General features: G+C 46.6%; 1 protein-coding gene across 1 annotated transcript in view; it reads right to left on the bottom strand.

The window, feature by feature from the left end:
* Positions 1–22904, bottom strand: part of LOC119847890 (NACHT, LRR and PYD domains-containing protein 3-like) — a 28300-nt gene extending 5396 nt beyond the window's left edge. The window contains exons 1-9 of the mRNA XM_038383086.2: positions 22723–22904; positions 18709–18768; positions 15630–15796; positions 12842–13019; positions 10222–10287; positions 7282–9010; positions 3710–3796; positions 841–1011; positions 316–483 (exon numbers count right to left, since the gene is read on the bottom strand). Coding sequence (XP_038239014.2) covers positions 316–483; positions 841–1011; positions 3710–3796; positions 7282–9010; positions 10222–10287; positions 12842–13019; positions 15630–15796; positions 18709–18768; positions 22723–22831 — 2735 coding nt within the window. The 5' untranslated portion in view covers positions 22832–22904. The remainder of the gene's footprint in view (positions 1–315; positions 484–840; positions 1012–3709; positions 3797–7281; positions 9011–10221; positions 10288–12841; positions 13020–15629; positions 15797–18708; positions 18769–22722) is intronic.
* Between the last annotated feature and the right edge of the window lie 4270 nt (positions 22905–27174).

Here is a 27174-nt window from a genome sequence, read left to right as displayed (position 1 = left end):
TAATTGCTGGCTTTTCTGCTGTGTTTACCAGCAAAGGGGATGAACTGATGCAAGTTTGGGTGTTAATTTTTATGGTGTGATATCTGTGCACCAGGGACTGAATCAAACCTGCCAATTTATCTTGCCCAGGTCATCCACCGGCCTGGGATCAAGAGATGATAGGCTTCATAACCCAGTTCTCATCTCAGTCATCCCCTCTTGCATAACCAGATAATTTAATCAGCAGATTTGCATATACATGGGAGACGTAAAAAAAAAATAGCAAAAGCCACTGTGAGTCTGAAATGTAGGAGGAGCCGGAAGGTGCCATTTTACCTGATGTCAGTGAGGCTGGGGCTGGTGAGGATAAGGAGACGCATGTCTTCTGCGCACCAATCAGTGTAAACATTCGCACTCAGGTTCAGATGCTGGAGGGTGGAGTTTTTGGAGAGAGCAGAGCAGAGTCTCTCACAGGAGTCATCTGATAAACCATTTTCCTGGAGGCTGCGTCAGAGCATTGGACAAATCCATTAGAGAAAAGCCTCTGGGCTACACTGACAGTTCATATCTAATCGCCTGTGCCCATCTGAGATCTCCCCACCATCTTCCCTATATTGTTATTGATATTCATATTATGAGAACACCTAGAAATGTCGATCCGGATTTCATTGTGCTCAGCATACAGCCAGGGCTGGTCAAAACTGTTTTTCAGTAAAAATTTGGGTTTTATGAAAAAATTTTGCAAAAAAGTGTACACTTTCCACAGAAATTGGGGTGGGGGGACATTTTAACCAAAAAGCTGATGCTCTAGAAGCCATTAGTGCCTTAAGGCAGAAGTGTCACCGTCAGGTTGATACTTACACTAATTTCTGAATCTTGCATTGCGGGGTCTCAAGCACCTCTAACAAGGCGGAAAGGCCAGTGTTCTGCACTTTGTTTCTGGTCAGATCAAGACTGAAGAGGGTCTGGTTCTCCTTGAGGGCAGAGGACAGGGCTGTACAGCTTGCTTCTGTGAACATGTTCTGCCCTAGGCTAGACAGCAGAGAGGAAAAGAGAGAGAGTGAAAGGGAGAGGGAGGAAAAGATAAAGAGGAGATGAGGAACAAGACAATGACAAATCAGGAAATGGAATGAAAATAAAACAGCAGAAGAAACAGGAGGACAAAGCAAAAAGAGAAAGTACCCAGAATAATAGACAGTGGGGCAGGAGGGCAGGTGAAAGGAGTCATGGACGATGAATGAAAGAAAGAATAGGAGAGAGGCCCCATGAATCACCCAGATGTGAGGGAGCAGACAAATCAGAATGAACGAAAACCACATGAGGATGGAATGCAAGAGCCACAATGCGGAGAAAGGATGGAAGCCGTAGGAGCAGAATGAGGAAAAAACAGGATAAGGTTACGTTAGCTTTTCGCTTACTACATGTTTGACGCTCCAGTACTCCACAGTGTTTTTGAGAGCCAAGCTGGTTGCATGTTGGGATGTGATTCTGTCTTTGGGACTCTAGCAGATGGATCAATACAGTGCAATAAAAGGCAGTCTCAGGAAGAGTAACGTTGAATTATGATCCAGTGTTAGACATGGGGCATCTGGTCCATGCCCAGGATGCTAGAGTAGGATTGTTCCCAAACATCTATTCTCCAGTGTCTTGGCCATACTGGTTACAAAGTCTTTTTCAGATGTTCCTGCTTGCTAGGTTTCTCCTTCCTATCGGGTATATGAATTTTGAATGATTTATCCTTGGATGTGTTAGCTTTGTTTGTACAAGTTGAACCTGAACTTGTTTCCTGCCTGTGGTTTTAATCTCTCTAGGCCCCTTTGGGCTTGACTACAAACAGATTTGCACTGAAATAACTCAAGTGATTTTAATTCACATCTTTTGTTATTTTTGGTGCAAGTCTGTTTGAACACTGATATTTCCAAATAAAATTATCCTATTTTGATTTAACTTACTTTGTTTTTTAAAAAACTTTGGCTAAACTGAAATAGGACACTTTTTTTTTATTCTGAGATAAGAGTATCCACACACACATTTGCTTTGAAATAATTGAATGTGAATTCATAGATTCATATATTTTAAGGCCAGAAGGGACCGCATTACCCCTTCTGCTTAACAATCTGTCCCAACTTGTATTTAGCTCAGACACTCTACTTCCTTCCCTAGACCAGAAGAAGAGCTCTGTGAAGCTCTAAAGCTTGTGCCTTCCATCAACAGAAGTTGATCTAATAAAAGATACTACCTCACTTACCTTGCTTTCTGTGTAGGTACTTATAGATGGGGATCAGTCATCCCTTAACCTTCTCTTTGTTAAACTAACAGATTGAGCTCCATGAATTTCTTTTCCAATCCTTTAAGCGTTCTCATGGCTCTTCTCTGCCCCATCAGCCATTCCATTATTTTGCCCAGAAACAAAGTTAGGCTGACAAACCTATAATTATCTGAGTCATCCCTCTTTTTAAAAATGGGCACAACATTAGCTTTCTTTCAGTCCTTTGGAACTTCCCTAGTGTTCCAGGATATATTGAAACTCAACATTAACATTCCAGTGATCTGCTCAGACAGCTCTTTTAAAATTTTCAGATCCAAGTTATGGGTGATTTAAGAATGTCTGACTTTAGTAGCTATTAAAACTGATTCAGTTTTTCCAGTTAGAGTTTGTGTAGACAAGCCCTTTATATCGTTTCTGTTCCCAATGCTGTTTGCAACTCCTCCCAATTTACTGTGATCTCTGAATGTAATTAACATGGTCTTTACTCCCCGTTCCAAGCAATTCATTAAAATATTAAATAAAATAGGCCCTAACTCCAGTCCACAGAGTAAACCACAAAGTGCCTCCTCACAGCATTATGATCGGCCGTTTATCATTACCCTTCCGCCCATGCTATATACTGTCATATCCAAACAAATATAAATTAATTTTTCAAATGAGATATTGAGATACACTGTATCAAATGCTTTACTAAAATCCTGATTCATTATATCAGCTGCATTCCTTTCACATAGAAATTTATTCAACCAGTTTGGAGGGTACAGGGAAAATCCAGTATGTTGTTGCAAATCTATGAATAATTATGCTTCTCCAGTGACCAGTGAGATGACCCTCAATATTTTATAAGCCAAGAGGAGTTTGTGTCTTAACTATTCCCTAATTTGGACATTCAGAATTTAAAAATTATAGTATTATTTACAGGAATCATTTCACCAAGTACTGAAATGCAGTCACCTCTGCTGTGGAGTACAGAAGCTGTATAATGGCATACAGCAATAGCACATTACAATTTAGAGCAATTAGTGAAGACTTTTCTAACAAACTGAAACAGCAGAGGGAATTTAGGGAAACAGAGTTCAATAAATCCAATTAGAATTTGACCAGGTCATGAGATTTGATGCTTCTAATCTTGTGAAGGCTGCCATGGGAACTTTAATGGTCACAGGCACCCAGGAGGGACTGAAGTCTTGTGTCTCAATAGCAAAGCCCTTGCTGGGATATTGGTTGAGCAGTGACTGAAAGGGAAGAGTGCCATGCCACATAGTACATGATCATCCCCACTTCATGCAGCATGCCAGCTTTATCTGGTGAGTCACTCATCGGGTCCAATGCCACTTAGCTTTTTGAAGATAGAACAAGACCCCAGAACAAGACAGTACAACTGTAGGCATATCACTTATTTGGAAATTAGAAACACTGAATTACTCTGAGAACACAGACAGAAAACAAGCATGACGTTACCTCAGGTCTTCTAGCCTACAGTTTGGATGCTTTAGTACAGAGCAAATATTCTTCATTGAATCATCCTTCAACTCGTTGTCTGAGAGGCTGGGGAGGGAATGAATAGAGAGAATTACAGGCTTGGACTCAGACACATTGTGTTAGCTTCAAAGCTGAAATCCTGGGTTGGCTAGATTGTCAGGCTCAACGGGTAGTGATCAATGGCTCCATGTCTAGTTGGCAGCCGGTATAAAGTGGAGTGCCCCAAGGGTCGGTCCTCAAGCTGGTTTTGTTCAATATCTTCATAAATGATCTGGAGGGTGGTGTGGATTGCACCCTCACCAAGTTTGCAGATGACACTAAACTGGGAGGAGAGGTAGATACGCTGGAGGGTAGGGATAGGACACAGAGGGCCCTAGACAAATTAGAGAATTGGGCCAAAAGAAATCTGATGCGATTCAACAAGGACAAGTGCAGAGTCCTGCACTTAGGACAGAAGAATCCCATGCACCACTACAGACTAGGGACCGAATGGCTCGGCAGCAGTTCTGCAGAAAAGGACCTAAGGGTTACAGTGGACAAGAAGCTGGATATGAGTCAACAGTGTGCTGTTGTTGCCAAGAAGTCCAATGGCATTTTGGGATGTATAAGTAGGGGCATTGCCAGCAGATTGAGGGACGTGATCATTTCCCTCTATTCGACATTGGTGAGGCCTCATCTGGAGTACTGTGTCCAGTTTTGGGCCCCACACTACAAGAAGGATGTGGAAAAATTGGAAAGAGTCCAGCGGAGGGCAACAAAAATAATTAGGGGACTGGAAGACATGACTTATGAGGAGAGGCTGAGGGAACTGGGATTGTTTAGTCTGTGGAAGAGAAGAATGAGGGGGGATTTGATAGCTGCTTTCAACTATCTGAAAGAGGGTTCCAAAGAGGATGGATCTAGACTGTTCTCAGTGGTAGCAGATGACAGAACAAGGAGTAATGGTCTCAAGTTGCAGTGGGGGAGGTCTAGGTTGGATATTAGGAAAAACTTTTTCACTAGGAGGGTGGTGAAACACTGGAATGCGTTACCTAGGGAGGTGGTGGAATCTCCTTCCTTAGAAGTTTTTAAGGTCAGGCTTGACAAAGCCCTGGCTGGGATGATTTAGTTGGGGATTGGCCCTGCTTTGAGCAGGGGATTGGACTAGATGATCTCCTGAGGTCCCTTCCAACCCTGATTTCTATGATCCTATGATTCCTCTTCAGTCTCTTGGAGGAGTATTGTTTACTAAGACAGCATGGACCTGTGGATAAGGCACAAGACTGACAAGCAGGACTTCTGGAATCCAGCTCTGTTACAAATGAAAAATTACAATTTGCACATGCTCAGTGGGGACTGGTAGAGCTTAACAGCTAAAATCTCCCAAGATCCCATCCTCACTGAGCAGGCTCCAGCCTCTCTCCACTCCTAGTGCTGCCCAGACTGCTCATGCGCCATCCCCACAGAGCTAAACTGAGCATGCTTTCAGCTGCTCCAGGCTGGGGCGGAACCAAAAACCAGAACTCGGAGCAAGGAACCAGCCCATCAGTGTCCCCCTTATCTCCCCTGCGGGGGCCCAGGCTGCACAGAGGAGGAGGATGCCTGATTTGAATGCAGAAAAGACAAAAGCCAGACCAGAGTGAAGGAAAGGAGTAGCCTGGGACAAGGAGTATGGTGAGACTGGGACTGGAGTGGGGAGAGAAACTGGGAGTTGAGGGGAGACTGGTACTGGCTGAGCAAGGAGACTGGGAGCTGGTAGCGGATAGGGTTGACTGAGACTGATTGCTGGGCAAAGAAACTGGGTAAGGAGCTGGGGACGCCTGGGGCAGGGCAGTAACTGAGTTTGAATGAGGAGCCCATAGATGGAAACTGGAACTGGAAACCAGTGTCAGCAGAGGGGAGAGACAGCTCAGACAAGGAACCGGGCATCGGGAACTGGGACTGGCTGGGCAAGGAGACTGGCACTGGGCCTAGGGAAGGGAAGAGACTGGGATTGTGGGGGAGGGTGGGACTCGGACAGCAAGCCTGGACGGATTGACTAGGACTGGCTGGGCAAGGTGACTGAGGCTGGGAGGTGAAGCCTGAGTAGTGGAGGCTGGGACTGGATAGGCAAGGAGAATGGAACTGGAACAAGGACCACAGGTAGAGAAGAAACCTGACCTGACTGTGACAGGATGGAGGAAAACAGCAGAAGAGTCTGTGCCCACTAGAGCGCACTCCCCTCCAAAGTCTGGAATGGACCCCAAGATTCCCAAGTCTAACCATTCCTCGCTGTCAGCAAATAGCTGTAAAATCCAGTGGCAAGGTGTCTCATCCTTAGAGGCGACACAGAGGGTGACAACCTACTACTGCTACCAGTTACTCAGTTAGGTCAAGTGGTAGAGGTCTGTGCAATGGATCTAGACCCTGCTAATAGCCTATGTGGCTGTCAATAAGAGGCAACACGATGGGATTTCTGGGGGGGAGGGGAAGGGTTGTTTGTTTGCTTTTTCTAAAACCTAGGAAATTACACAAACACAAAACGCAGGCCTAAGTTAAAAGAACATTATTAAGGTTGCAAAGTGAAGCAATCAAAAGTTAGGAAATGCCATGTCATAAACATACAGCTAAGGGTAGCATAAAGTCCCTCTTTACCTGTAAAGGGTTAAGAAGCTCAGATAACCTGGTTAGCACCTGACCAAAAGGACCAATAAGGGGAGAAGATACTTTGAAATCTGTGGGGGAAGGTTTTTGTTTTGTGTTTGTGTGTTCTCTCCGGAGACACAAAAAGAGACAGACCAAGTAATCCAGCTCCTACTGAATGATCCATCTAAAATTACAGAAATAGTCAGTAATACCAAGGAAATGCATTAGAGTATATCTTGTTTTAGTTTGCAAATTTTCCCTATGCTAAGAGGAAGGTTTATTCCTGTTTTTTGGTAACTTTAAAGTTTTGCCTAGAGAGGAATCCTCTGTTTTAAATCTTATTACCCTGTAAAATTATCTTCCATCCTGATTTTACAGAGGTGTTTCTTTTACTTTTTTTTCTTTATAATAAAAGTTCTGTTTTTAAGAATCTGATTGTGGTTTTTAGTGTCCTAAAAACCCAAGGGTCTGGTCTATGCTCACCTTGTATACTCTCAAGCCTCCTCAGGAAAGGGGGTGAAGGGGCTTGGGGGGATATTTTGGGGAAACAGGAATTCCAAGTGATCCTTTTCCTAAATCTTTGTCTAACTCACTTGGTGATGGCAGCGATACCATTCCAAGGACAAGGAAAAATTTGTGCCTTGGGGAAGTTTTTAACCTAAGCTGGTAGCAATAAGCTTACGGGGTCTTTCATGCAGATTCCCACATCTGTACCCTAGAGCTCAGAGTGGGGAGGGAACACTGACATGCCAGTATTTAAGGTTGTCTGTGTAATCTTAATTAGCCCCATATACATATTCATTATGATAGGATGGGTTTGGTTGTATGTTACCGAATGGTGTAACCTCTGTATCAGTAACACTGTTGTCTACCTGACAGCACTGCTGAGGCCACTGACACGTCAAGTCCCTGATATTTTAAACTTTATATACAACCTCTTTTCCTACCTCAGTTCTCTGACTCTGTGCAGCTCAGGTCTGAGTCGCTCCAGGCCCTCGTTCTGGATGAAGCAGGAATCTAGGGTTAGGCGCTGTATTTCTTCACAGCAACTCAACACATAAGCAAGGACCGTGCAATCCACTGGCATGAGGTATAACTCTGAGAAGTCCATGTCGGCATCTTTGCCCAACACTTCACGCACAAGTTGGCTGTTCCGGGATTCAAACAGCAAATTCAATAAATTCATCAGCCTTCTCTTCCCTTCAGGATCTTCTCTGCTTTGCAGCTCTTCATAGTTCATCTCACTGAGGCACTCAATAACCTTGCGAGTTGCCTCTGCAGAGAACTTCCCCATATATTTCTCCAGGGGCATCTTGGTTGCAGGATGGGAGAGCCCAGCCAGGAAGCGAGAGAAGATCTCATAATCACCTTCCTTACAGGACCTGGCTTTAGCCATTGTGTCTCTGAACTTGTCCTCCTTGTAATCTAGGTAATGCAAGAGGGCAGCAAAGAACTCCTGGATGGTGAGGTGAAGGAAGGAGTAGGTCACCTGGGCAGAATCATCAGTTTTAGGGTTCTCCACCAAGAAGCCACTGAGGAAGGGAGAAAACTCCACATTGAAAACCTGTAAGCAGTGCGGCTGAAAGACAAGTGTGCGATATGTGAGGCCGTATTCAGCCAACCATCCAACATTTACCAATGTATCTCGCATCCTCTGAGGCTCAGGCCGCTCCTGGGTGTGATTGGCCATAATATGGGTGACGTAGTTGACAAAGAGCTGGGTCACTGTTTTGGGTGTAGGCTGTGGTCTCCCTGCCCTGGTAATGAAGCAGGATTTCAGGGCCGTGCATGTGATCCAGCAGTAAGACGGGTTGTAGCACAGCGTGTACAGAACCTGACTGTCCCTCACATATGCAAAGGCCTCTCTGGAGACTCGCTCATCTCCAAAGAACATGGAAAAGTATCTTTCCCTTTCCTTGGAGAGGAAGCCCACGATACTGGCCACCCTATGGAATACTCCAGCCTCCAAACTGGTCAATTTGATGGGGCGGCTGGTCAGCAGCACAGAACATCCCTTCAGCAGAGTCTGTTTCAGCAGGCTGGCGACAATCACAGTAACTGGCTTCACATCCCCCGGGTTCATACACAGCTCCTGGGATCCACCTCTGCTTAATTTCAAATCAGTCTTGCTCTCATCCAAGCCATCAAAGATGAAGAGCAACTTCTCAGGGTCTTCCAGGATTCTTGGGAGTCTGTCCTGGAGGCTTGGATATTTTTGACAGATCAGAGATTCTAGACTCATCTTTTCCTCACTCACATCCCGGAACTTGAAGAAGAAAACAAAGGCAAATTTCTGGTAGTGCTTCCCCGTTGCCCAGTCAAAGATGAATTTCTGCACCAGAGTTGTCTTGCCCACGCCAGCTACTCCGCTCACCATCACAGACAGGGGGACACAGTGGGTTCGAAAGCTCCAGCGGAAGAGCCGGTCAGGTGCGATGCGCTCCAGCTCACTCTTTATTCTTCTCTGGAGGCGATATTCATTCAGCTCCCCAGCTGCTGCTAGGACCTCGTGCTCCTGGTGTGTCTGCTTCTTGAAGTGATGGTCTGAGATGACCTTGAGCTCCACGTAGCGGTTAGAGATGGGGAAAATCTGCTCTTTAGATGGCCCTGGGACCTTGTTTTCCTTCATTATCCCTGTGAGATCACGGAGTTTGACTTTGTGCTCTACTTGACAAGCTGAAAAGGAGAAATATGGTTATTTCCCCTCTCCCTCACCTCATCATTTTTTGTTTTTTGAGGGTTAGTAAACTGAAGTTTGATAGAAAAGCTTCTCCTTTAAATTGTACTCTAATCAGACAATATTGTGAGGGGATTAGGTGGATGGATGCTCTGGACTCACTTGTTTCATCTCCTCTCTCCTCTGCTGGGCCTGATCATGAATAGTTCTACTGGAATTTGCCCTGAGTCTTACAGGACACCGCTGCACTACCTGGTCCAGCTCATGTAATCCAGTAGGGAACAGAAACTTACCAGCATCCTTGCACTTGAGCAGAGGGACAGAGGCAAAGCAGAGATCCCCAGAGGCAATTTGGATACCCAGAGAAGACTTTTGGGAAACTGGCAGTTTGTTACATCACTGCCACCATTTGGAATTACAAACTGTGACTCACCTGTGTGCATAGTTTACTGGCTTTAACCTCTCAATAACTCTCATTTTCTTTTCTTAGCTAATAAAGCTTTAGTTTACTATAAAATTGGCTACCAATGTTGTCTTTGGCCTAAGATCTAGAGTACCCATTGATCTGGGGTAAGTGACTGGTTTCTTAGGACTGGCAGTAACCTGATGTGGTGTGATTTCTGATTTAAGTGACCTTTTATCACAAAGTTCAGTTTGTCTGGGTGGCAAGATAGACTAAAAAGTCTAAGGGCTGTCTGTGACTCTATGGTAAGACTGAGATAGTGATCCAAGAGTTCACATTTGTCACTGGCTTGGTGCAATCTAATCATAGAACACACCACCAGTGTGAGGTCTCTTCCCTGTTTTCTGACAGTCTGCCCTGAGGTGTGCACTCACAGTCATGAGCCACTTCAGACAGTGTGACCAGGTTTGCTCCGTCCTAGTGCTTCCTGGGATACAAATCCCCAGGGGAGCAGACAGGATGCAAGGCTATAGTCCTGTCCTCCCTCTATACTGCACATCAGAGCTGGTTGGACACATGGGTATATGCTGCATCCCTTGGATGGGGGAAGCAGAAGACATGCTCCCCCACAGGCTGCAGAACTCCAAGAGGAACTGTGCCCCATTGAAGCACAACGCCTCTCAGCGCTCCCACTGGGGCCAGCAGCCTCCACGCTGCCCCCAGGCAGGCCTGTGATCAAGCCCTTCTTGGCTTGACAAGAGACACAGTGTTGGCAGAGTTAAGTGCAGTTCAGTTCCCTCATGGTACCTTTCAGTTCTGGGTCAAGGGTGTGTCCCGATTCATTCAGGAGAATTTCCAGTAACAGATTGTGACCTAAACAGAGAGAGAGATACAGACTGTGCTGTTAGCTGGCATGGAAGAGTGTACCCAATGCTTGTATGTTAGCAGCTCCAATAGATCCAGTCCAACTCTGAATTTCCCCTGTGGGGCTCCATGTTTTGGATATCAGGACCTGCAGGCTAATGAGGTCTCAGTGACATTGCACCCAAAGAACCATTGTGTTGCCCTCCCCTACTACTGGCTGCTCTATTCTGTACCTCACTTTCCTCTGTATTCCCTCATCGATCTCCTTCCTGCTCCCCACATTCCCTTGCCCCCGTGATGGAGTGCTGGGCAGCAGCAGGTGGACCAGCACTCTGATCACTGGATCACCAATTCAATTGCCCCAGACTAAACCTGGGGGACAAGCTGTGCATAATTGATAGACAGGAAATGGGCTAGATTAGCCCAGAAAGCAGAAAATGTCCAGGAAGGGAGTGCTCATGGAGGAAGGGAGTAACAAGCCTTGTAGATAGGGGGGAAGCGGTGAATGTGGTATATTTTGATATTACTAAGGCTTTTGATACTGTTTTGCATGACCTCATAAACTAACTAGACAAATACAACCTAGTTGGTGCTACTATAAGGAGGGTGCATAACTGGTTGGAAAACCGTTCCTAGAGAGTAGTTAGTGGTTCACAGTCATACTGGAAGGACATGACAAGTGGGGTCCCGCAGGGATCAGTTCTGGGTCCAGTTCTGTTCAATATCCTTCATCAATGCTTTAGATAATAGCCTAGAGAGTACACTTATAAAGTTTGCAGCCGATACCAAGCTGGGAGGATAGGGTTAAAATTCAAAATGATCTGGACAGACTGGAGAAACAGTCTGAAATAAATAGGATGAAATTCAATAAGAACAAATGCAAACTACTCCACTTAGGAAGGAAAAATCAGTTGCACACATACAAAATGGGAAATGATGCCTAGGAAGGAATACTGAGGAAAGGGATCTGGGGGTCATAGTAGATCACAAGCTTAATATGAGTCAAAAGTGTAACATTGTTGCGAAAAATGTGAACATCATTCTGGGCTGTATTAGCAGCAGTGTTGTAAGCAAGACACAAGGAGTAATTCTTCCACTCTACTCCGCAATGATTAGGCCTCAGCTGGAGTATTGTGTCCAGTTCTGGGTGCCACATTTTAGAAAGGATGTGGACAAATTAGAGAAAGTCCAGAGAAGAGCGACAAAAATGATTAAAGGTCTAGAAAACATGACCTGGGAGGGAAGATTGAAAAAACTGCGTTTAGAGAAGAGAAGACTGAGGGGGGATATAAGTTTTCAAGTACATAAAAAGTTGTTACAAGGAGAAGAGAGAGAAATTATTCTCTTTAACCTCTGAGGATACGTCAAGAAGCAATGGGATTAAATTGCAGCAAGGGAGGTTTAGGTTGAACATTAGGAAAAACTTCCTGTCAGGGTGGTTAAGCACTGGAATAAATTACCTAGGGAGGTTGTGGAATCTCCATCACTGGAGATTTTTAGGATCAGGTTAGAGAAGTACACATCAGGAATGGTCTAAATTATATTTAGTCCTGCCTTGAGTGCAGGGGACTGGACTAGAAGATCTCTCAAGGTCCCTTCTAGTCCTATGATTCTGTGAGTTGTGAGGTACACTGAAAATATGTTCCTAACTTCTGTGTCAAGGCAGAGTTGACAAATAGGTTTTCTGTCAGATCAAAGATGTTTATTCACCTGTCTACATGTAAATTAAACATTGTAAGCCAAGACAATAGAAACTCTATTTACATATGAAGTCAACAGGGAGGCAGCTCACCAAAGAATAAGTTACGGAGGTTGTCCTGACTCTGGTGACAAACAATAAACTTCGGAAGATATAACAAGGCAAGGAAGACACCCCTTTATCCTGCACTTAGTAATCACATTGCCCAATTACTTCCTGTGATGTCATTCCATATTTTTTATGAAAATACGCTTATGATATGAATATGACATAACTGAGATATACTTTATATTGTTCCCTTGGGGACAGCAGACCTGGTATCACTGAGAGTGCTCAGTGGAGGACAGGCTGGACACTCCAGGGGGATTCAAAGGGGCTCAGGAACTGGGGTGCACCTAGTGTTAGCCTGCAAGGCAATGTAAGGGCTGGCATAGCCTGGAGGATATGGCTCAGGTGGCAATAGGCTCGTCGTGTTAGGGAGCTGACACCCAGTTAAGCAAAGCAAGACACCCTCACAGTGGAGGCAGAGGGGTGACTTACATTACTGGGTACCCCAAGAACCATCACATATGGATCTTGGCATACATGCCCGATAGCTGTGTCACAGCCCGCTATGGCACCAGTGCAGGCGCAAGGCATGACATCATCGTAGTGTGGTCACACTATGGTAAGTTAGGCTACCACAGGTTAAATTACCCTGTGCTTAGCATGCAGTGAAGACATAGCTTATGATTAATTAATGAACCCCACAGAAAACAGCCTTGATCTGAGGGCTTGACAAGGAAAAGCCAATAGTGAAGAACGTAGGTTCCCATGGATTCCCCCAGTTGACTTGTTCCCCACTCTGTGCGATGGATACGTTACCATTCTGAATTATTTCATCCAGCATCCCATGGAGATTGGGGTGAGCCCACCTGCTCTGCAGAGCAAACAGACACTCCCAGAGTCCCAGCCTCATGGCATAGCTCACAGCAAAAATATCACCCACTAGCTTCTCTGCGGTGCTGGTTGAGTCATGGTTCTTCTCCCAGTCACTATAATCCTAAAACACAGAGGGACACAAGAGACAGAAGAATCAGAAGCAGCCTGCAATGGCAGGGCAGGGCAGGGCAGGGCAGGGCAGGGGGGGATGGGGAGCTTCTATAATAGTAATCAGAAGAGTGACATAGAATCATAGATATGGAGGACAGAAAGGGACCTAGATCGGGGTGGGCAAACTTTTTGGCTTGAGGGCCACATCAGGTTGTGCAACTGCTTGGAGGGTCGGGTAGGGAAGGCTGTGCCCCACAAACAACCTGGCCCCTGCCCCCTATTCGCCCCCTCCCACTTCCCGTCCCCTGACTGCCCCCTCCTGGGACCCCCTGCCCCAAACTATCCCCCCCGAATCACACCCCCTATCCAACCCCCCCTGCTCCCTGTACTCTGACTCCTCGACCTGTCCAGACCCCCACTCCCTGACAGGCCCCCTGGGACTCCCACGCCCTATCCAACCCCCCCTGTTCCCCGACCCCTGATCTCCCCAGAACCTCCACCCCAACCAACTGCCCCCTGCTCCCTGTCCCCTGACTGCCCGTCGGGACCTGCTACCTAACCCCCCCACCGCCGCCCCTGTACCATGCCGCTCAGAGTGGCAGGAGCTCACAGCCCCACTGCCCACGCGGCAGCTTAGCTGCGTGGGAGGGGGAACAGCAGGGGAGGGGCCGGGGCGAGCCTCCCAGGCAAGGAGCTCAGGGGCCAGGCAGGACGGTCCCCAGGCATCTCTGACCTAGATAGATCATCTAGTCCAGTCTCTGGCACTGACGCAGGGCTCAGTATTATCTAAACCATCCCTGACAGGAATTTGTTTAACCTGCTCTTAAACACCTCCAATGATGAAGATTTCTCAACCTCCCTAGGTAATTTGTTCCAGTGCTTAACCACACTGACCGTTGGGAAATTTTTCCTAACGTCCAACCTAAACTGCCCTTACTGCAATTTAAGCCCATTGCTCCCTGTCCTATCCTCAGTGGTTAAAGAGAACAGTTTATCACCCTCCTCTTTACAGCAAGCTTTTACATACTTGAAGACTGTTATCATGTCCCCCCTCAGTCTTCTCTTCTCCAGACTAAACAAACCCTTTTAAAAAAATCTTTGAGTAGGTCATGGTTTCTAGACCTTTAATTATTTTTGTTGCTCTTCTCTGGACTGTCTCTAATTTGTCCACATCTTTCTCAATGTGTGGTACCCAGAACTGGACCCAGTACTCCACTTGAGGGTTTATCAGTGGCCCATAACATCCTATGGCCAAGGGCTACATCCTGATAGTGACCATCTGGGCAGTTGGTCCATGATTATAAGGGCAACAAAAGGCTCTGCCATAGCAGAGTGACCTGGTGATGGAGTAAAGGCTGCATGTGGCATTGATAGACCACCCCCCCCGCCCCCGCTCTCACTCCCCAAATCAATCGAGATTTGGGACAGTGAAGCATTTCCATTGCTAGGAGAGGTGTGGGGTAGGGGGTCCTACTCTTACAGAGCCCTCTAGTGGCCTCCTCAGGAATTATAATTAAGGGAATGGAATGAATGGATTGTTTCTCTTTCAGAAAACACTCTTGCATGCAGAGACAGAGCCGACTCATGCCTGCTGGAGCTGAAAGGGAGCCTGAGACACAAGGCCTTGTGTCAGAGCCCAATATGGGGCTTGTTGCCTGAACTAAAGTAGCAGTCAAGCCTTCCTAATATAAAGCAAAGTTAGCAAGAGACAGGCTGTGCGCAGAAGTCAGGCTCTGTCTGCGTGCAGGCTCACAGAATCTAGCAAGACCAGGGCTGGTTTAGCAAAAATACACAAATTCCTGCAAAGAGCTAGCCACTGGACACTCATGCAAACACATTCCAGAAGGGTGGTACCAGAACATCCCAATGCCAAGTATGGGACAAACACACTCCCCAAAGATGATACAAGGACACACTGACGCCCTGTTAGGGTGACCAGATAGCAAGTATGAAAAATCGGGACAGGGGTTGGGGGGTAATAGGAGCCTATATAAAAAAAAGCCCTAAAAATCGGGACTGTCCCTGTAAAATTGGGACATCTGGTCACCCTGCCCTCAGTGTGATGGACAGAGACGTTTTGATCAAACCAACAACGACAAGGTAATGGGTGGTAACAAACCACCTTACGGGGCAGTAACTAACTTCATCAGAGGGGCAATACATAGCTTGTTTGTATGGGTGTATAAAGAGGTATCTCAGGGTATGCCTATACTACCCACCAGGTTGGTGGGCAGCGATCGATCCAGCGGGGGTTCATTTATTGCGTCTAGTCTAGTCCCATCGACTCCTGTACCCCACTGGCATGAGAAGTGCAGGCGGAATTGACGGGGGAGCGGCAGCAGTTGACTCACCGCAGTGAAGACACCGCGGTGAGTAGATCTAAGTACGTCGACTTCAGCTACGATATTCACATAGCTGAAGTTGCGTAACTTAGATCCACACACACATGCAGTGTAGACCAGGCCTCAGAGGGAGTGTCTTCGGCTGGCCTCAGGGGCAGTGGAAAGTCCTGCCACTGACTGACGTGCGTCCATTGTCACAGGCATACATGTTGTACGTGTACTTGTAGCAAGTATAGGGTTTTAGCCGGGTGTCCACTGTTGTATGCAGGGCGCCGTACCTGGGCGTGCTGGGAAGTGATGACGCGTCTGTGGGTGAGTTCCTGCAGCACCATGGGAATGTCGTTCTCTATGACGTAGACCATGTCAGGGCGGAAGTGCTCACTCAGCCTCATCAGCTCCAGAGGGCTATAATTATCCATGTGTTTGCTGAAGGCTTTAACATCATCTGTGGAGAGGACCAGCACTTAGACACCGTGGCTCTTTCTGACTGGCATGGACTCGTGCCCGTTCTGTGATCTCTAATTCCAGAGCTCAGCTGTACTGCAGGCAGAGTGCTGCTTGGTCCATAATGAGAGAAGCCCGTCAGCCACACGCCGCTGTGGTCACAGCGGGTGATGCAGTAGGGAGTGGGGCAGGAGCACGAGTTGTGGGGAGCTCACAGATACTCTCCTCTCAGCCTTTGCCCAGATTAGACTATTCAATTTATAAAAAAAAAGCTTAGAAGTAGCTCGTAGCTAAGGCTGTAGTTTGTACAGCACCTAGCACAACGGGCTGGGGATCCATGACTGGGGCTCCTAGCTGCAGCAGTAATACAGATCATAAATAAGGCTACAATTTTGTCATGGAGGTCACAAAAGTCAAGGAATCCATGACTTCCAAAGACCTCTGTGACTTCAGCCCTGGTGGCTGGGAGCTGCCTCCTGCAGTGGCAGGGAGATGTGAGGTACCCCCGCCGCCTGAGGCAGCAGTGCCCGCAAGCTTCCAGCTGCCCTGAGCAGGGGAGGTACCCTGCAGCTCCCCGCTGCTGCAGGCAGGGGTGTACCCTGCATTTCCCAACCACTGTGGGGGATAGAGGGATCCCTGCAGCTCCCCTCCACTGCGGCGGCAGGAGGATCCTGGCAGCTCCCAGCCACCGCCACGGGGCAGGAGGACCCCAGCAGCTCCCTGGCCACTGCCGTGGGGCCAGGGAGACTCCAGCAGCTCCCCGCTGCCGCCGCGGGCAGAAGACCTTGGCAGCTCCCCACCGTGGGGCATGGGGATCCTGGCAGCTCCCCGCCACTGCCATGGGGCGAGGGATCCCTGCAGCTCCCCACCGCTGCTGCCATGGAGCAAGAGTATCCTGGCAGCTCCCCGCAGCGGGGCAGGGGTATCTCAGCAGCTCCCCACCGCCACAGTGGGGCAGGGTGATCCCCACAGCTCCCAAATGTGACGGCAGCAGGGTGATTCCCACAGCTCCCCACCACTGGGGAAGGGGCAGGGGGACCCTGAAGCTCCCCTCTGCCATGGGGGCAAGGGGACCCTAGAGGTCTGAGCCCCCATGGGTGGTGGGGGCCCCAGAGCTCCCCAGCCACCCCACAGCTTCCCAGTCCCTTCCCATTTTATCATGGATATTTTTAGTAAAAGTCATGGACAGGTCACGGGCAATAAAGAAGAATTCATGGACACTCGTGACCTGTCCATGACTTTTACTAAAAATATCCATGCCCCAACCAGATATTCTGAAATCAACATGAGATTGCCCACTGATCACCAAACTCCCTTCTGCCCCCTGGATTTCCACACCCCATTGAAACAGGTGTTTCTTGCAGCGTGGCTGGAAGGTCAATAGACCTGGGCTATTTCAGGCTGGTGGGAAAGATGTTCCCGAGCGGAGAGCTTCTCACAGGGAGTGCTCAGCTGCCAGCCCCCTCTCCTTAAAACATGCTGCCACCAAGGAGCATCACCTAAGAGGTGGGCTGCTGCATTCTGCACCCTTAGGGGTAGTCCCTTAGGAGGAAGCGCTGTAAGGAATGGAGCAGGGGCTATGGCAGTGGAGCTGAGCTCTATTGTAGGAGCAGTGCTGCTTTGTTCATGATTTGCAGATCCAAGGCCAAATGGGACCACTGTGATGATCCAGTCTGCCCTCTGGTACAATGCAGGTCACAGAGTTCCCCCAAATAATTCCTAGAGCAGAAAAACCTCTAGTCTTCATTTACAAACTGACAGTGATGGAGAATCCACCACAGCACATGGTGAGTTCTTCAAGTGGTTAATGATTCTCACTGTTAAAATGCACGCCTTATTTCCAGTCTGAATTTGTCTAGCTTCAACTTCCAGCCATTGGATCATGTTAGACCTTTCTCTGCTCTACTGAAGAGCCCATTATTAAATATCTGTTCCCTGTGTAGATATTTATAGACTGTGATCGTCACCCCTTCATCTTCTCTTTGTTAAACTAAATAGATTGAGCTCTTTGAGTCTATCACTATCAGACCTGTTTTCTAATCCTTTGATCATTCTCATGACTCTTCTCTGAATCCTCTCAAATTTATCAACATCCTTCTTGAATTGTGGACACCAGAGCTGGACACAGGAGTCCAGTACTGGTCATACCAGTGCCAAATACAGAGATAAAATAACCTCTCTGCTCCTACTCAGGATTCTCCTGTTTATGCATCTAAGGATCACAATAGCCCTTTTTATCACACCATCCCACTGGGACCTCATGTTCAGCTGATTATCCATCAGGAGCCCCCAAATCTTTTTCAGAGTGACTGCTTCCCAGGGAATAGTCCCTCATTCTGTAAATACAGCCTACATTCTTTGTTCCGATATGTATACATTTAGCCATGTTAAAATGCATAGTTTTCTTACGCCAAGCTTACCATGCTCTGTGTCAGTGACCTGTCCTCTTCATTATTTACCACCCCCCAATTTTTGTGTCATTTGCAAACTTTGGCAATGATGATTTTATATTTTCTTCCAGGTTATTGATAAACTGTCAGTTAGCATAGGGCTGAGAACTGATCCCTGCGGGAACCCATTAGAAACACAGCAGCTCGATGATTCCACACTTACAATCACATGTTGAGACCTATCAGTTAGCCAGCTTTTAAGCCACTTACTGTGCACCATATTAATTGTATATCTTTCTAGTTTTTTTATCAAAATATCATGAGGTAGAAAGTCAAACACCTTACAGAAGTCTTAATTATATTACATCACCACTATTACCTTTATCAACCAAACTCATCAAAAAAAATATCAAGCTACGTTGACAGGATCTATTTTGCATAAATCCATGTTGATTGATATTAATTATATTACTTTCCTTTAATTCTTGATTAATAGTGAGATATACCCATCAGTCACACTCACCTTCGGTCACCGCAGACGTTTGTTTGGAAGCCATTTTATTCCCTCTGCGCCGTTGTCTCTCTGGAAAGTTTACGGAGAGGAAAATGTTTGTCAGACAGAGGCAGGGAGATCATTTCGCTCTACAGCTGAGACAGTCTCACATTTTGTTCTTAGTGTTTTACATCTTCAGAGAAATCTATGAAGACAGTAGATGCCCTCCATAAAGGGCTCCTGTCTCTGAATTAATAACACTCAGCATCAATCCAGGGATTCGCCTTCACAAACCTCAGAAGCTCTACGAAGCTCTACAAACTGCAGTATTGCTAATGCCAAAAGTTAAAACATGATGAAATTAAAAAATGATAACATCATGGGGTTTGGTCTGTCTGCAAATTGCTGACCTTCTCCCACCAGCCCCACCAGTGTGACACCTAGTGCACGCAACTCTCGCACTTGGGCCGTTTCAGCCGCAGGGGTGAGGGAGCTGGAATGCACCAGAATGGTATTCCGGCACTTTTTCAGCCTGGAGGATACCATTTTGTTCACACAACAGCATCTTCCACACAACATGTCTTTGCACTCAACACACATACGAGGTCACACTGCATGGAGGGTGCCATTTTGTGGAACAAAATAGCACCTTCCAAACAGCGTAAACTCAGACCTGCGTTCGAGATCGCCCCGGTGGGGGCATTCTGGTCCCATACAATCCATTTAGGATACAGCACTCGCTTTCAGCTGCTGCTGCAGGAGCTCTTGTTAAAGGACCTACCCACGATTGGGACCCCATTGTGCAGGGCACTGTACAAAGACATCAGAAGATACCGGGTACGTCTGCACTGCAGCAGGAAGTGTAATGTCCAGCTTGGCTAGAGCTACATGTGCCTGCCCTGAACAAGCTACTGCACTAAAACCAGAAGTGCAGCCACTGAGCTGGGGGTTGTAACATGGGCTGGCAATCTGAGTACATCCTGTCTGAGTCCGTAGGTATGTTCCTGGGTAGCTAGCCTGTGCCACTGCAGCTACACTGCTGTTTTTAGCGTGCTAGTTTGATCAAAGCTGGCGCAGGTACATCTCACAATCCAGTGCTAAGCACAGTGATGTGGGAGCTGGAATTTGGGCCCACCAAACACATCTCCAGGCCCCCAGACAGCTATTAGATGGGAATAACTTTTAATCCTAATTGTGCTGGTTAGGAATCGAACTGGAAACCTTCAGGGGAAAGGCTCCATAGTGCTTGAGCAATGAGGCAACCAGTCCCTGCTGGGGCCAACGTTCCACCTTTGCAAATAAGGTGTCCTTCTGGCAAGATAACTTTGTTAAATAAAAGAAAAGGAGTACTTGTGGCACCTTAGAGACTAACAAATTTATTAGAGCATAAGTTTTCGTGAGCTACAGCTCACTTCATCGGATGCATTTGGTGGAAAAAACAGAGGAGAGATTTATATACACACACACAGAGAACATGAAACAATGGGTTTATCATACACACTGTAAGGAGAGTGATCACTTAAGATAAGCCATCACCAACAGCAGGGGGGGGAAGGAGGAAAACCTTTCATGGTGACAAGCAAGGTAGGCTAATTCCAGCAGTTAACAAGAATATCAGAGGAACAGTGGGGGGTGGGGTGGGAGGGAGAAATACCATGGGGAAATAGTTTTACTTTGTGTAATGACTCATCCATTCCCAGTCTCTATTCAAGCCTAAGTTAATTGTATCCAGTTTGCAAATTAATTCCAATTCAGCAGTCTCTCGTTGGAGTCTGTTTTTGAAGCTTTTTTGTTGAAGTATAGCCACTCTTAGGTCTGTGATCGAGTGACCAGAGAGATTGAAGTGTTCTCCAACTGGTTTTTGAATGTTATAATTCTTGACGTCTGATTTGTGTCCATTCATTCTTTTACGTAGAGACTGTCCAGTTTGGCCAATGTACATGGCAGAGGGGCATTGCTGGCACATGATGGCATATATCACATTGGTAGATGCGCAGGTGAACGAGCCTCTGATAGTGTGGCTGATGTGATTAGGCCCTATGATGGTATCCCCTGAATAGATATGTGGACAGAGTTGGCAACGGGCTTTGTTGCAAGGATAGGTTCCTGGGTTAGTGGTTCTGTTGTGTGGTGTGTGGTTGCTGGTGAGTATTTGCTTCAGATTGGGGGGTTGTCTGTAAGCAAGGACTGGTCTGTCTCCCAAGATCTGAGAGAGCGATGGCTCGTCCTTCAGAATAGGTTGTAGATCCTTGATGATGCGTTGGAGGGGTTTTAGTTGGGGGCTGAAGGTGATGGCTAGTGGCGTTCTGTTGTTTTCTTTGTTGGGCCTGTCCTGTAGTAGGTGACTTCTGGGTACTCTTCTGGCTCTGTCAATCTGTTTCTTCACTTCAGCAGGTGGGTATTGTAGTTGTAGGAATGCATGATAGAGATCTTGTAGGTGTTTGTCTCTGTCTGAGGGGTTGGAGCAAATGCGGTTATATCGTAGCGCTTGGCTGTAGACAACGCATCATCAAGGATCTACAACCTATTCTGAAGGACGAGCCATCGCTCTCTCAGATCTTGGGAGACAGACCAGTCCTTGCTTACAGACAGCCCCCCAATCTGAAGCAAATACTCACCAGCAACCACACACCACACAACAGAACCACTAACCCAGGAACCTATCCTTGCAACAAAGCCCGTTGCCAACTCTGTCCACATATCTATTCAGGGGATACCATCATAGGGCCTAATCACATCAGCCACACTATCAGAGGCTCGTTCACCTGCGCATCTACCAATGTGATATATGCCATCATGTGCCAGCAATGCCCCTCTTCCATGTACATTGGCCAAACTGGACAGTCTCTACGTAAAAGAATGAATGGACACAAATCAGACGTCAAGAATTATAACATTCAAAAACCAGTTGGAGAACACTTCAATCTCTCTGGTCACTCGATCACAGACCTAAGAGTGGCTATACTTCAACAAAAAAGCTTCAAAAACAGACTCCAACGAGAGACTGCTGAATTGGAATTAATTTGCAAACTGGATACAATTAACTTAGGCTTGAATAGAGACTGGGAATGGATGAGTCATTACACAAAGTAAAACTATTTCCCCATGGTATTTCTCCCTCCCACCCCACCCCCCACTGTCCCTCTGATATTCTTGTTAACTGCTGGAATTAGCCTACCTGCTTGTCACCATGAAAGGTTTTCCTCCTTTCCCCCCCTGCTGTTGGTGATGGCTTATCTTAAGTGATCACTCTCCTTACAGTGTGTATGATAAACCCATTGTTTCATGTTCTCTGTGTGTGTGTATATAAATCTCTCCTCTGTTTTTTCCACCAAATGCATCCGATGAAGTGAGCTGTAGCTCACGAAAGCTTATGCTCTAATAAATTTGTTAGTCTCTAAGGTGCCACAAGTACTCCTTTTCTTTTTGCGAATACAGACTACCACGGCTGCTACTCTGAAACCTTTGTTAAATAAAAGTGGGTTCTGACTGCATCAGGATTTGAGTGGAGAACTGTGGTTTAGAGAAAGCTTTATATTAAATGGTCCATTCTAAATAGAACATGTTTCCATTCCCTGTCATTCCCTTTCATTTGCTCTAAATCAATGGTCAAATCTATCCAGGTGTCACTTCATGCAGCTCCCTGGGCTCATGTGACCCAGTGATGAGTCTGTATGACAAGTCCCTGCTGTGCTGATCTGCAAAGGATACGAGATGTGTACATCAGGGCTGGGTGTAGTCCTGGTCCCCTGTCCCCTTCAAAGAGCCCTCAGGGGGCTGACTTATGCCTGTTTTCTGACGTCCTTTACTGAGTTCATGTAACTATCTCAGACTCCTTGGCAGAGAATGGAAAAGCCGTGCTGCAGCATCACAGACTGCACTGCCTCCTCCCACCCAGCCCCTCACATTCACTTTCAATCTGCCTCCCACCCGGAAAGCTGCACTTTGGGGAGATTCTGCCCCCACCCCATCCCGATCTCAGGTCTCCAATTCTCCTCCGTGGGGAGGGAGGTGGAAAGAGCCCAGGAAAAGCCTGTCACTTACCTTGCAGGCTGTGGGAAGAAGCACCATCTGCAGCCCCCTCCCAGATGTGTCCTCTGGTTCTGCGTGTGTCAGAGGCAGCCCAGTGCGGAAGTGAAGCCCTGCTTCTCATTTCTTATCTGTATGCCGCTCCCTGGGTCCAAGGGTCACTGTACACTATTCACAGTTTTAAACATGCTTCAGGTTTCAGAGTAGCAGCCGTGTTAGTCTGTATTCGCAAAAAGAAAAGGAGGACTTGTGGCACCTTAGAGACTAACAAATTTATTAGAGCATAAGCTTTCGTGAGCTACAGCTCACTTCAAACATGGTTCAGAGTTCCAAGTACACAGACCTCAAACTGCTTAGTCCCCTGGCAAACCCACCATTCAAAATCTTAATAACTTTTTATTAAGGATACAGAACAAGAAGGAAAACAATTATCATTTACAAAGTAAAGTATTAAATAAGGTTGTCATTTTAACACAAACCCTTGATCCCTTAGCTTTGGAAAGTCTTTAAAAGGAACCCTCCCTTCCTTTCCCTTCCCACCCACTCCCCTGTGTGGCAGTCTCTTACAGAGTAGGAAAAATTGTATTATTGTCCTTTTGGGGGAAATGAGGAGAAATTAGTTGAGATGGGCTGCAGCTGTCAGTGTTGCTGCTGTTACAGTCTAATTCCATTTCTCAGAATACAAAAGAAGACAAACACACACAAGGGAAGGATCACTCAATACCTGTTCTGTGCATTCCTTCTGGGGCACCTGGCATTGGTCACTGTTGGAAGACAGGTGTGACGTTGCACTCCATATGCTTTATGGAAGTATGCTTATGAATATGATGTAACTGGAATATGTTTTATGCAAAAGGTCTCTTGTAATGTATCATAATGAAGGTTATAAAGTACTGAATATGTTCCTCCTATTTGTATGCATGTATCATTCTTGTATCTGAAGCTAGAAATATGAAGTATATCTCTGAGGTCCTATTGTAATTATGCAAAGTGTGGGCCATTAATGGTGGTTTAGAATCTTGATGGCTCCCATTGACTAGGGCAATTGGTTGTAAATGGTTTCTTTACCTGCAAGCCTTCCTGTGTATGTGTGGGCCAACCCAGGAAGAATGGAGACTAGGAGTCTTGTAGTGACATGTGACCATGTCACTTGATAATGAAATCCATCTTAAATCTGGTACTTTTCCATTTAGTAGGAGGGGTAGGGACCCAGAGAGACAAAAGATTCCCACTTGGTGCCAAAACTATAAAAAGGGCTGCAAGTCATAAGAAAACCCCACTTACCACCTGAAATATCTGCTGGAACTAACAAGGACTGTACCAGGGGAAAGGATTGGGCTCAGACTAGGGAGGAGTCTAGTCTGTGAAAGAAGCTTATTGGAACATCTCTGAAGGTGAGATATTACCTGTAATCAGTTTCTTAATGTATTAGGCTTAGACTTGCATGTTTTGTTTTATTTTGCTTGGTGACTTACTTTGTTCTATCTGTTATTACTTGAAACCACTTAAATCCTATCTTTTATACTTAGTAAAATCACTTTTGTTTATTAATAAATCCAGAGTAAGTGGAGCAAACAGCTATGCATCTCTCTCTATCAGAATTATAGAGGGTGAACAATTTATGAGTTTACCCTGTATAAGAGTTATACAGAGTAAAACAGATTTATTTGGGGTTTGGATCCCATTGAGAACTGGGTGTCTGGGTGCTGGAGATAGGTAATCTGCTGAGCTGTTTTCAGTTAAATCTGCAGCTTTGGGGGCGGGATCAGACCGGGGTCTGTGTTTCAGCAGGCTAGTGTGTCTGGCTCAACAAGGCAGGGTTCTGGAGTCCCAAGCTGGCAGGGAAAATGGGCTCAGAGGTAATTTCAGCACATTAGGTGACAGTCCCAAGGGAGTCTCTGTGACCAAACCTGTCAGAACAGGATACTGGGCTAGATGGACCTTTGGTCTGACCCAGTATGGCCATTCTTATGTTCTGTGCTCTAAAAAAGGAAAGAAGAGAACAACAAAGATAGAAAAGGCAGCGTCTGTCTCTGGAGTTGACTGTCATTTGCAGACTTACTGTTGGAGAAACACAGGCCCAGCCCATGGTCCAATCAGCCACCCTGAGACCTGCCAAACTTGTACCAGAATCAGGCTGTTTAGGGCAGTGCTTTTAGTTGTCTGTCTAGTCACAGACTTACACCAGAGTTGCAAAATAGAGTCTTGGCCAGCTAAGCCAGACGCTCTTATTAGATTGAAGGTAATAGGAGAGTTTACCCCACACTGGCATAAAGGGGTTAATAGAGCCCTAGGGAGGCTGTGTGGGAGGCAGTCAATAGGAGAGAGGCTGCAAGGAGCAGCCAATCATAGCCCAGGAGGCTCACATAAAACGGGCTGCAGGGCTAGAGGTAGTCTGTTGCTGCTGGGAGTTCAGGGAGTGAAGACTGTGTCCCTGGAGGGCTGAGAGACCTGTAATCAAGAGACCTTGGACAGAGCAGCTGCTAGCAGGGACCAGAAGAGCACAGTCTAATAATCACATAACACCCATGACAAACTGAGAGTAGTAAAAATTGATTAAAACCATTCAAACTACGGCTGAAATACAGGCCCTCATTATAGCCCCACATCTCCTCACCCACATTACCCTGCATTGCAAAGACGTCAGCACACTAGACCAGGGGTCTCCAAACTTTTTGAATCGCGCACTCCGAGGGCCAGCTCTGGAGAAGAAAAAAAAAGAAGAAGAAGAGCTACCGCCGGCGTGCTGCCGAAGACGGAGCACGGAGAGCCAAACTGCCGAAGATGGAGTGGGGAGAGCCGACCTGCCGCTGGCGTGCCGCCGAAGACGGAGCGGGGAGAGCCGACCTGCCCAAGATGGAGAGGGGAGAGCCGAGCTGCCGAAGATGGAGAGGGGAGAGCTGAGCTGCCGAAGATGGAGCGGGGAGAGTCGAGCGGCCGCCAGCATGCAGCCGACCACGGAGAGGGGAGAGCTGAGCGGCCACCAAAGAATCAAAGGTCCAGGAGCGCTGCTGCCACCGTGCTGGCAGCACTCCTTCGGCAGCGCTCCTCCTGCCGTGCACCCCTAGGGATGGTCTTGCTCACCCCCTGGGGTGCACTCACCCCACTTTGGAGACCACTGCACTAGACATCCCTTATTCCCCTGGCCCCAGTCATGACAGGGGCACTTCCTGGTGTCCTGAACTGGGCTTCCAAATCTTCAGTGTATTGAGACAGCTGCATGCAAAAAGATTCGCCTTTAGCCTCACATATGCTGTGCAGGCCACATCAGGCCAAAGTCAGGTGGATGGTATTTGCCACGGTGGCATGCAAACAGTTCTGTAGGCAGCACCATCTTGCCTTGAGCCTGGCAAACGTGTACACCACCACCTTCCTGTGACTGGTAAGCATGTAATTGAACCTGCTTTTGACAGGCTCTCTGAGGCAGCATACGGTTTTGTGAGCCATGGAAGGAGTGAATAGACGGGGTCACCTAAAATAGCAGCAGGCACCATTTTATTAATTCTGATAGAGTATAGGAGCCCAACAAGTCAATGGTGCAAATATAACCTAGTTACTGTCCAATATTAGACAATTTTAAACAAGGTTTGGAGTTTGGTATACAGAGACCTCAGCCTGCTTGGGACCATGGCAAACACACCATTAAAAAATCATTTAAACCTTTTATTAAAGACACAGAAAAAGAAGGAAAAACTATTCAAGCATTTGAAATGTAAAGTATTAAGTAAGGCTTTCATTTTCACGTCCCTTGTTCCCTTTCTCTTTAGCTAGAGAGAGTTTTAAGAAGGAAAAAAAATCCTTCTTTAAGAGTCTTTTAAATGGTATCAAAGATGGTAATAACTGTCCTTTTTGAGGAGAGAGAAGTTAATTGAAATGGGCTGCAGGGTATTGTTGTTAATGTCCAATCCCATTTCCTAAAAAGACAAAAGAAAACACACACAAAAGGAGACAGACAAGAACAGAGACAAGAACAGGAAAAACACAGCCTCGCTGAGACCTGGCAATGTGGGATAGCAGCACTGTGCTGTTTAGAGCATTGCTTTTAGCTGCATCTTCCTGATCACAGGCTCACAAAAGATGCAGTCTTGCCAGCTAAGCCAGACTCTTATTATACAGAAGGAAAAAATGGAAGAGAGAGAGGAAAGAAAAGAAATAAGGTAGGGAAGGAAAAGGAGACATGGTGAGGAGGGGCCAGACAAAGTTTCACATCCCAGGTTGTGTTTGGGATTTAACCAGAACCAATGGAGGTGGTGATGTCATCTGGTTCCCTGTCTCTGGCCTGCTCTGGTGAGGACGTCTCTCAGGATTTTGATGAAGAAGGTTCAGGATCCCAGGAGATAGACATGGCAGCAGCCATCATGGTGAATCTCACTTCAGTAGCCAATTTTTCTCCAAAAGCTCTATCTTTAAGGACTCCAAAAGAGAGTGATGGGTGGAATAGTCCATCCCCTCATTATTTTGTCTACC

The sequence above is a fragment of the Dermochelys coriacea genome, chromosome 24 (assembly GCF_009764565.3).
Source record: "Dermochelys coriacea isolate rDerCor1 chromosome 24, rDerCor1.pri.v4, whole genome shotgun sequence".
NCBI lineage: Eukaryota > Metazoa > Chordata > Testudines > Dermochelyidae > Dermochelys > Dermochelys coriacea.
The sequence above is the reverse complement of the archived record's forward strand: the minus strand, read 5'-3'. Positions and strand labels throughout refer to the sequence as shown.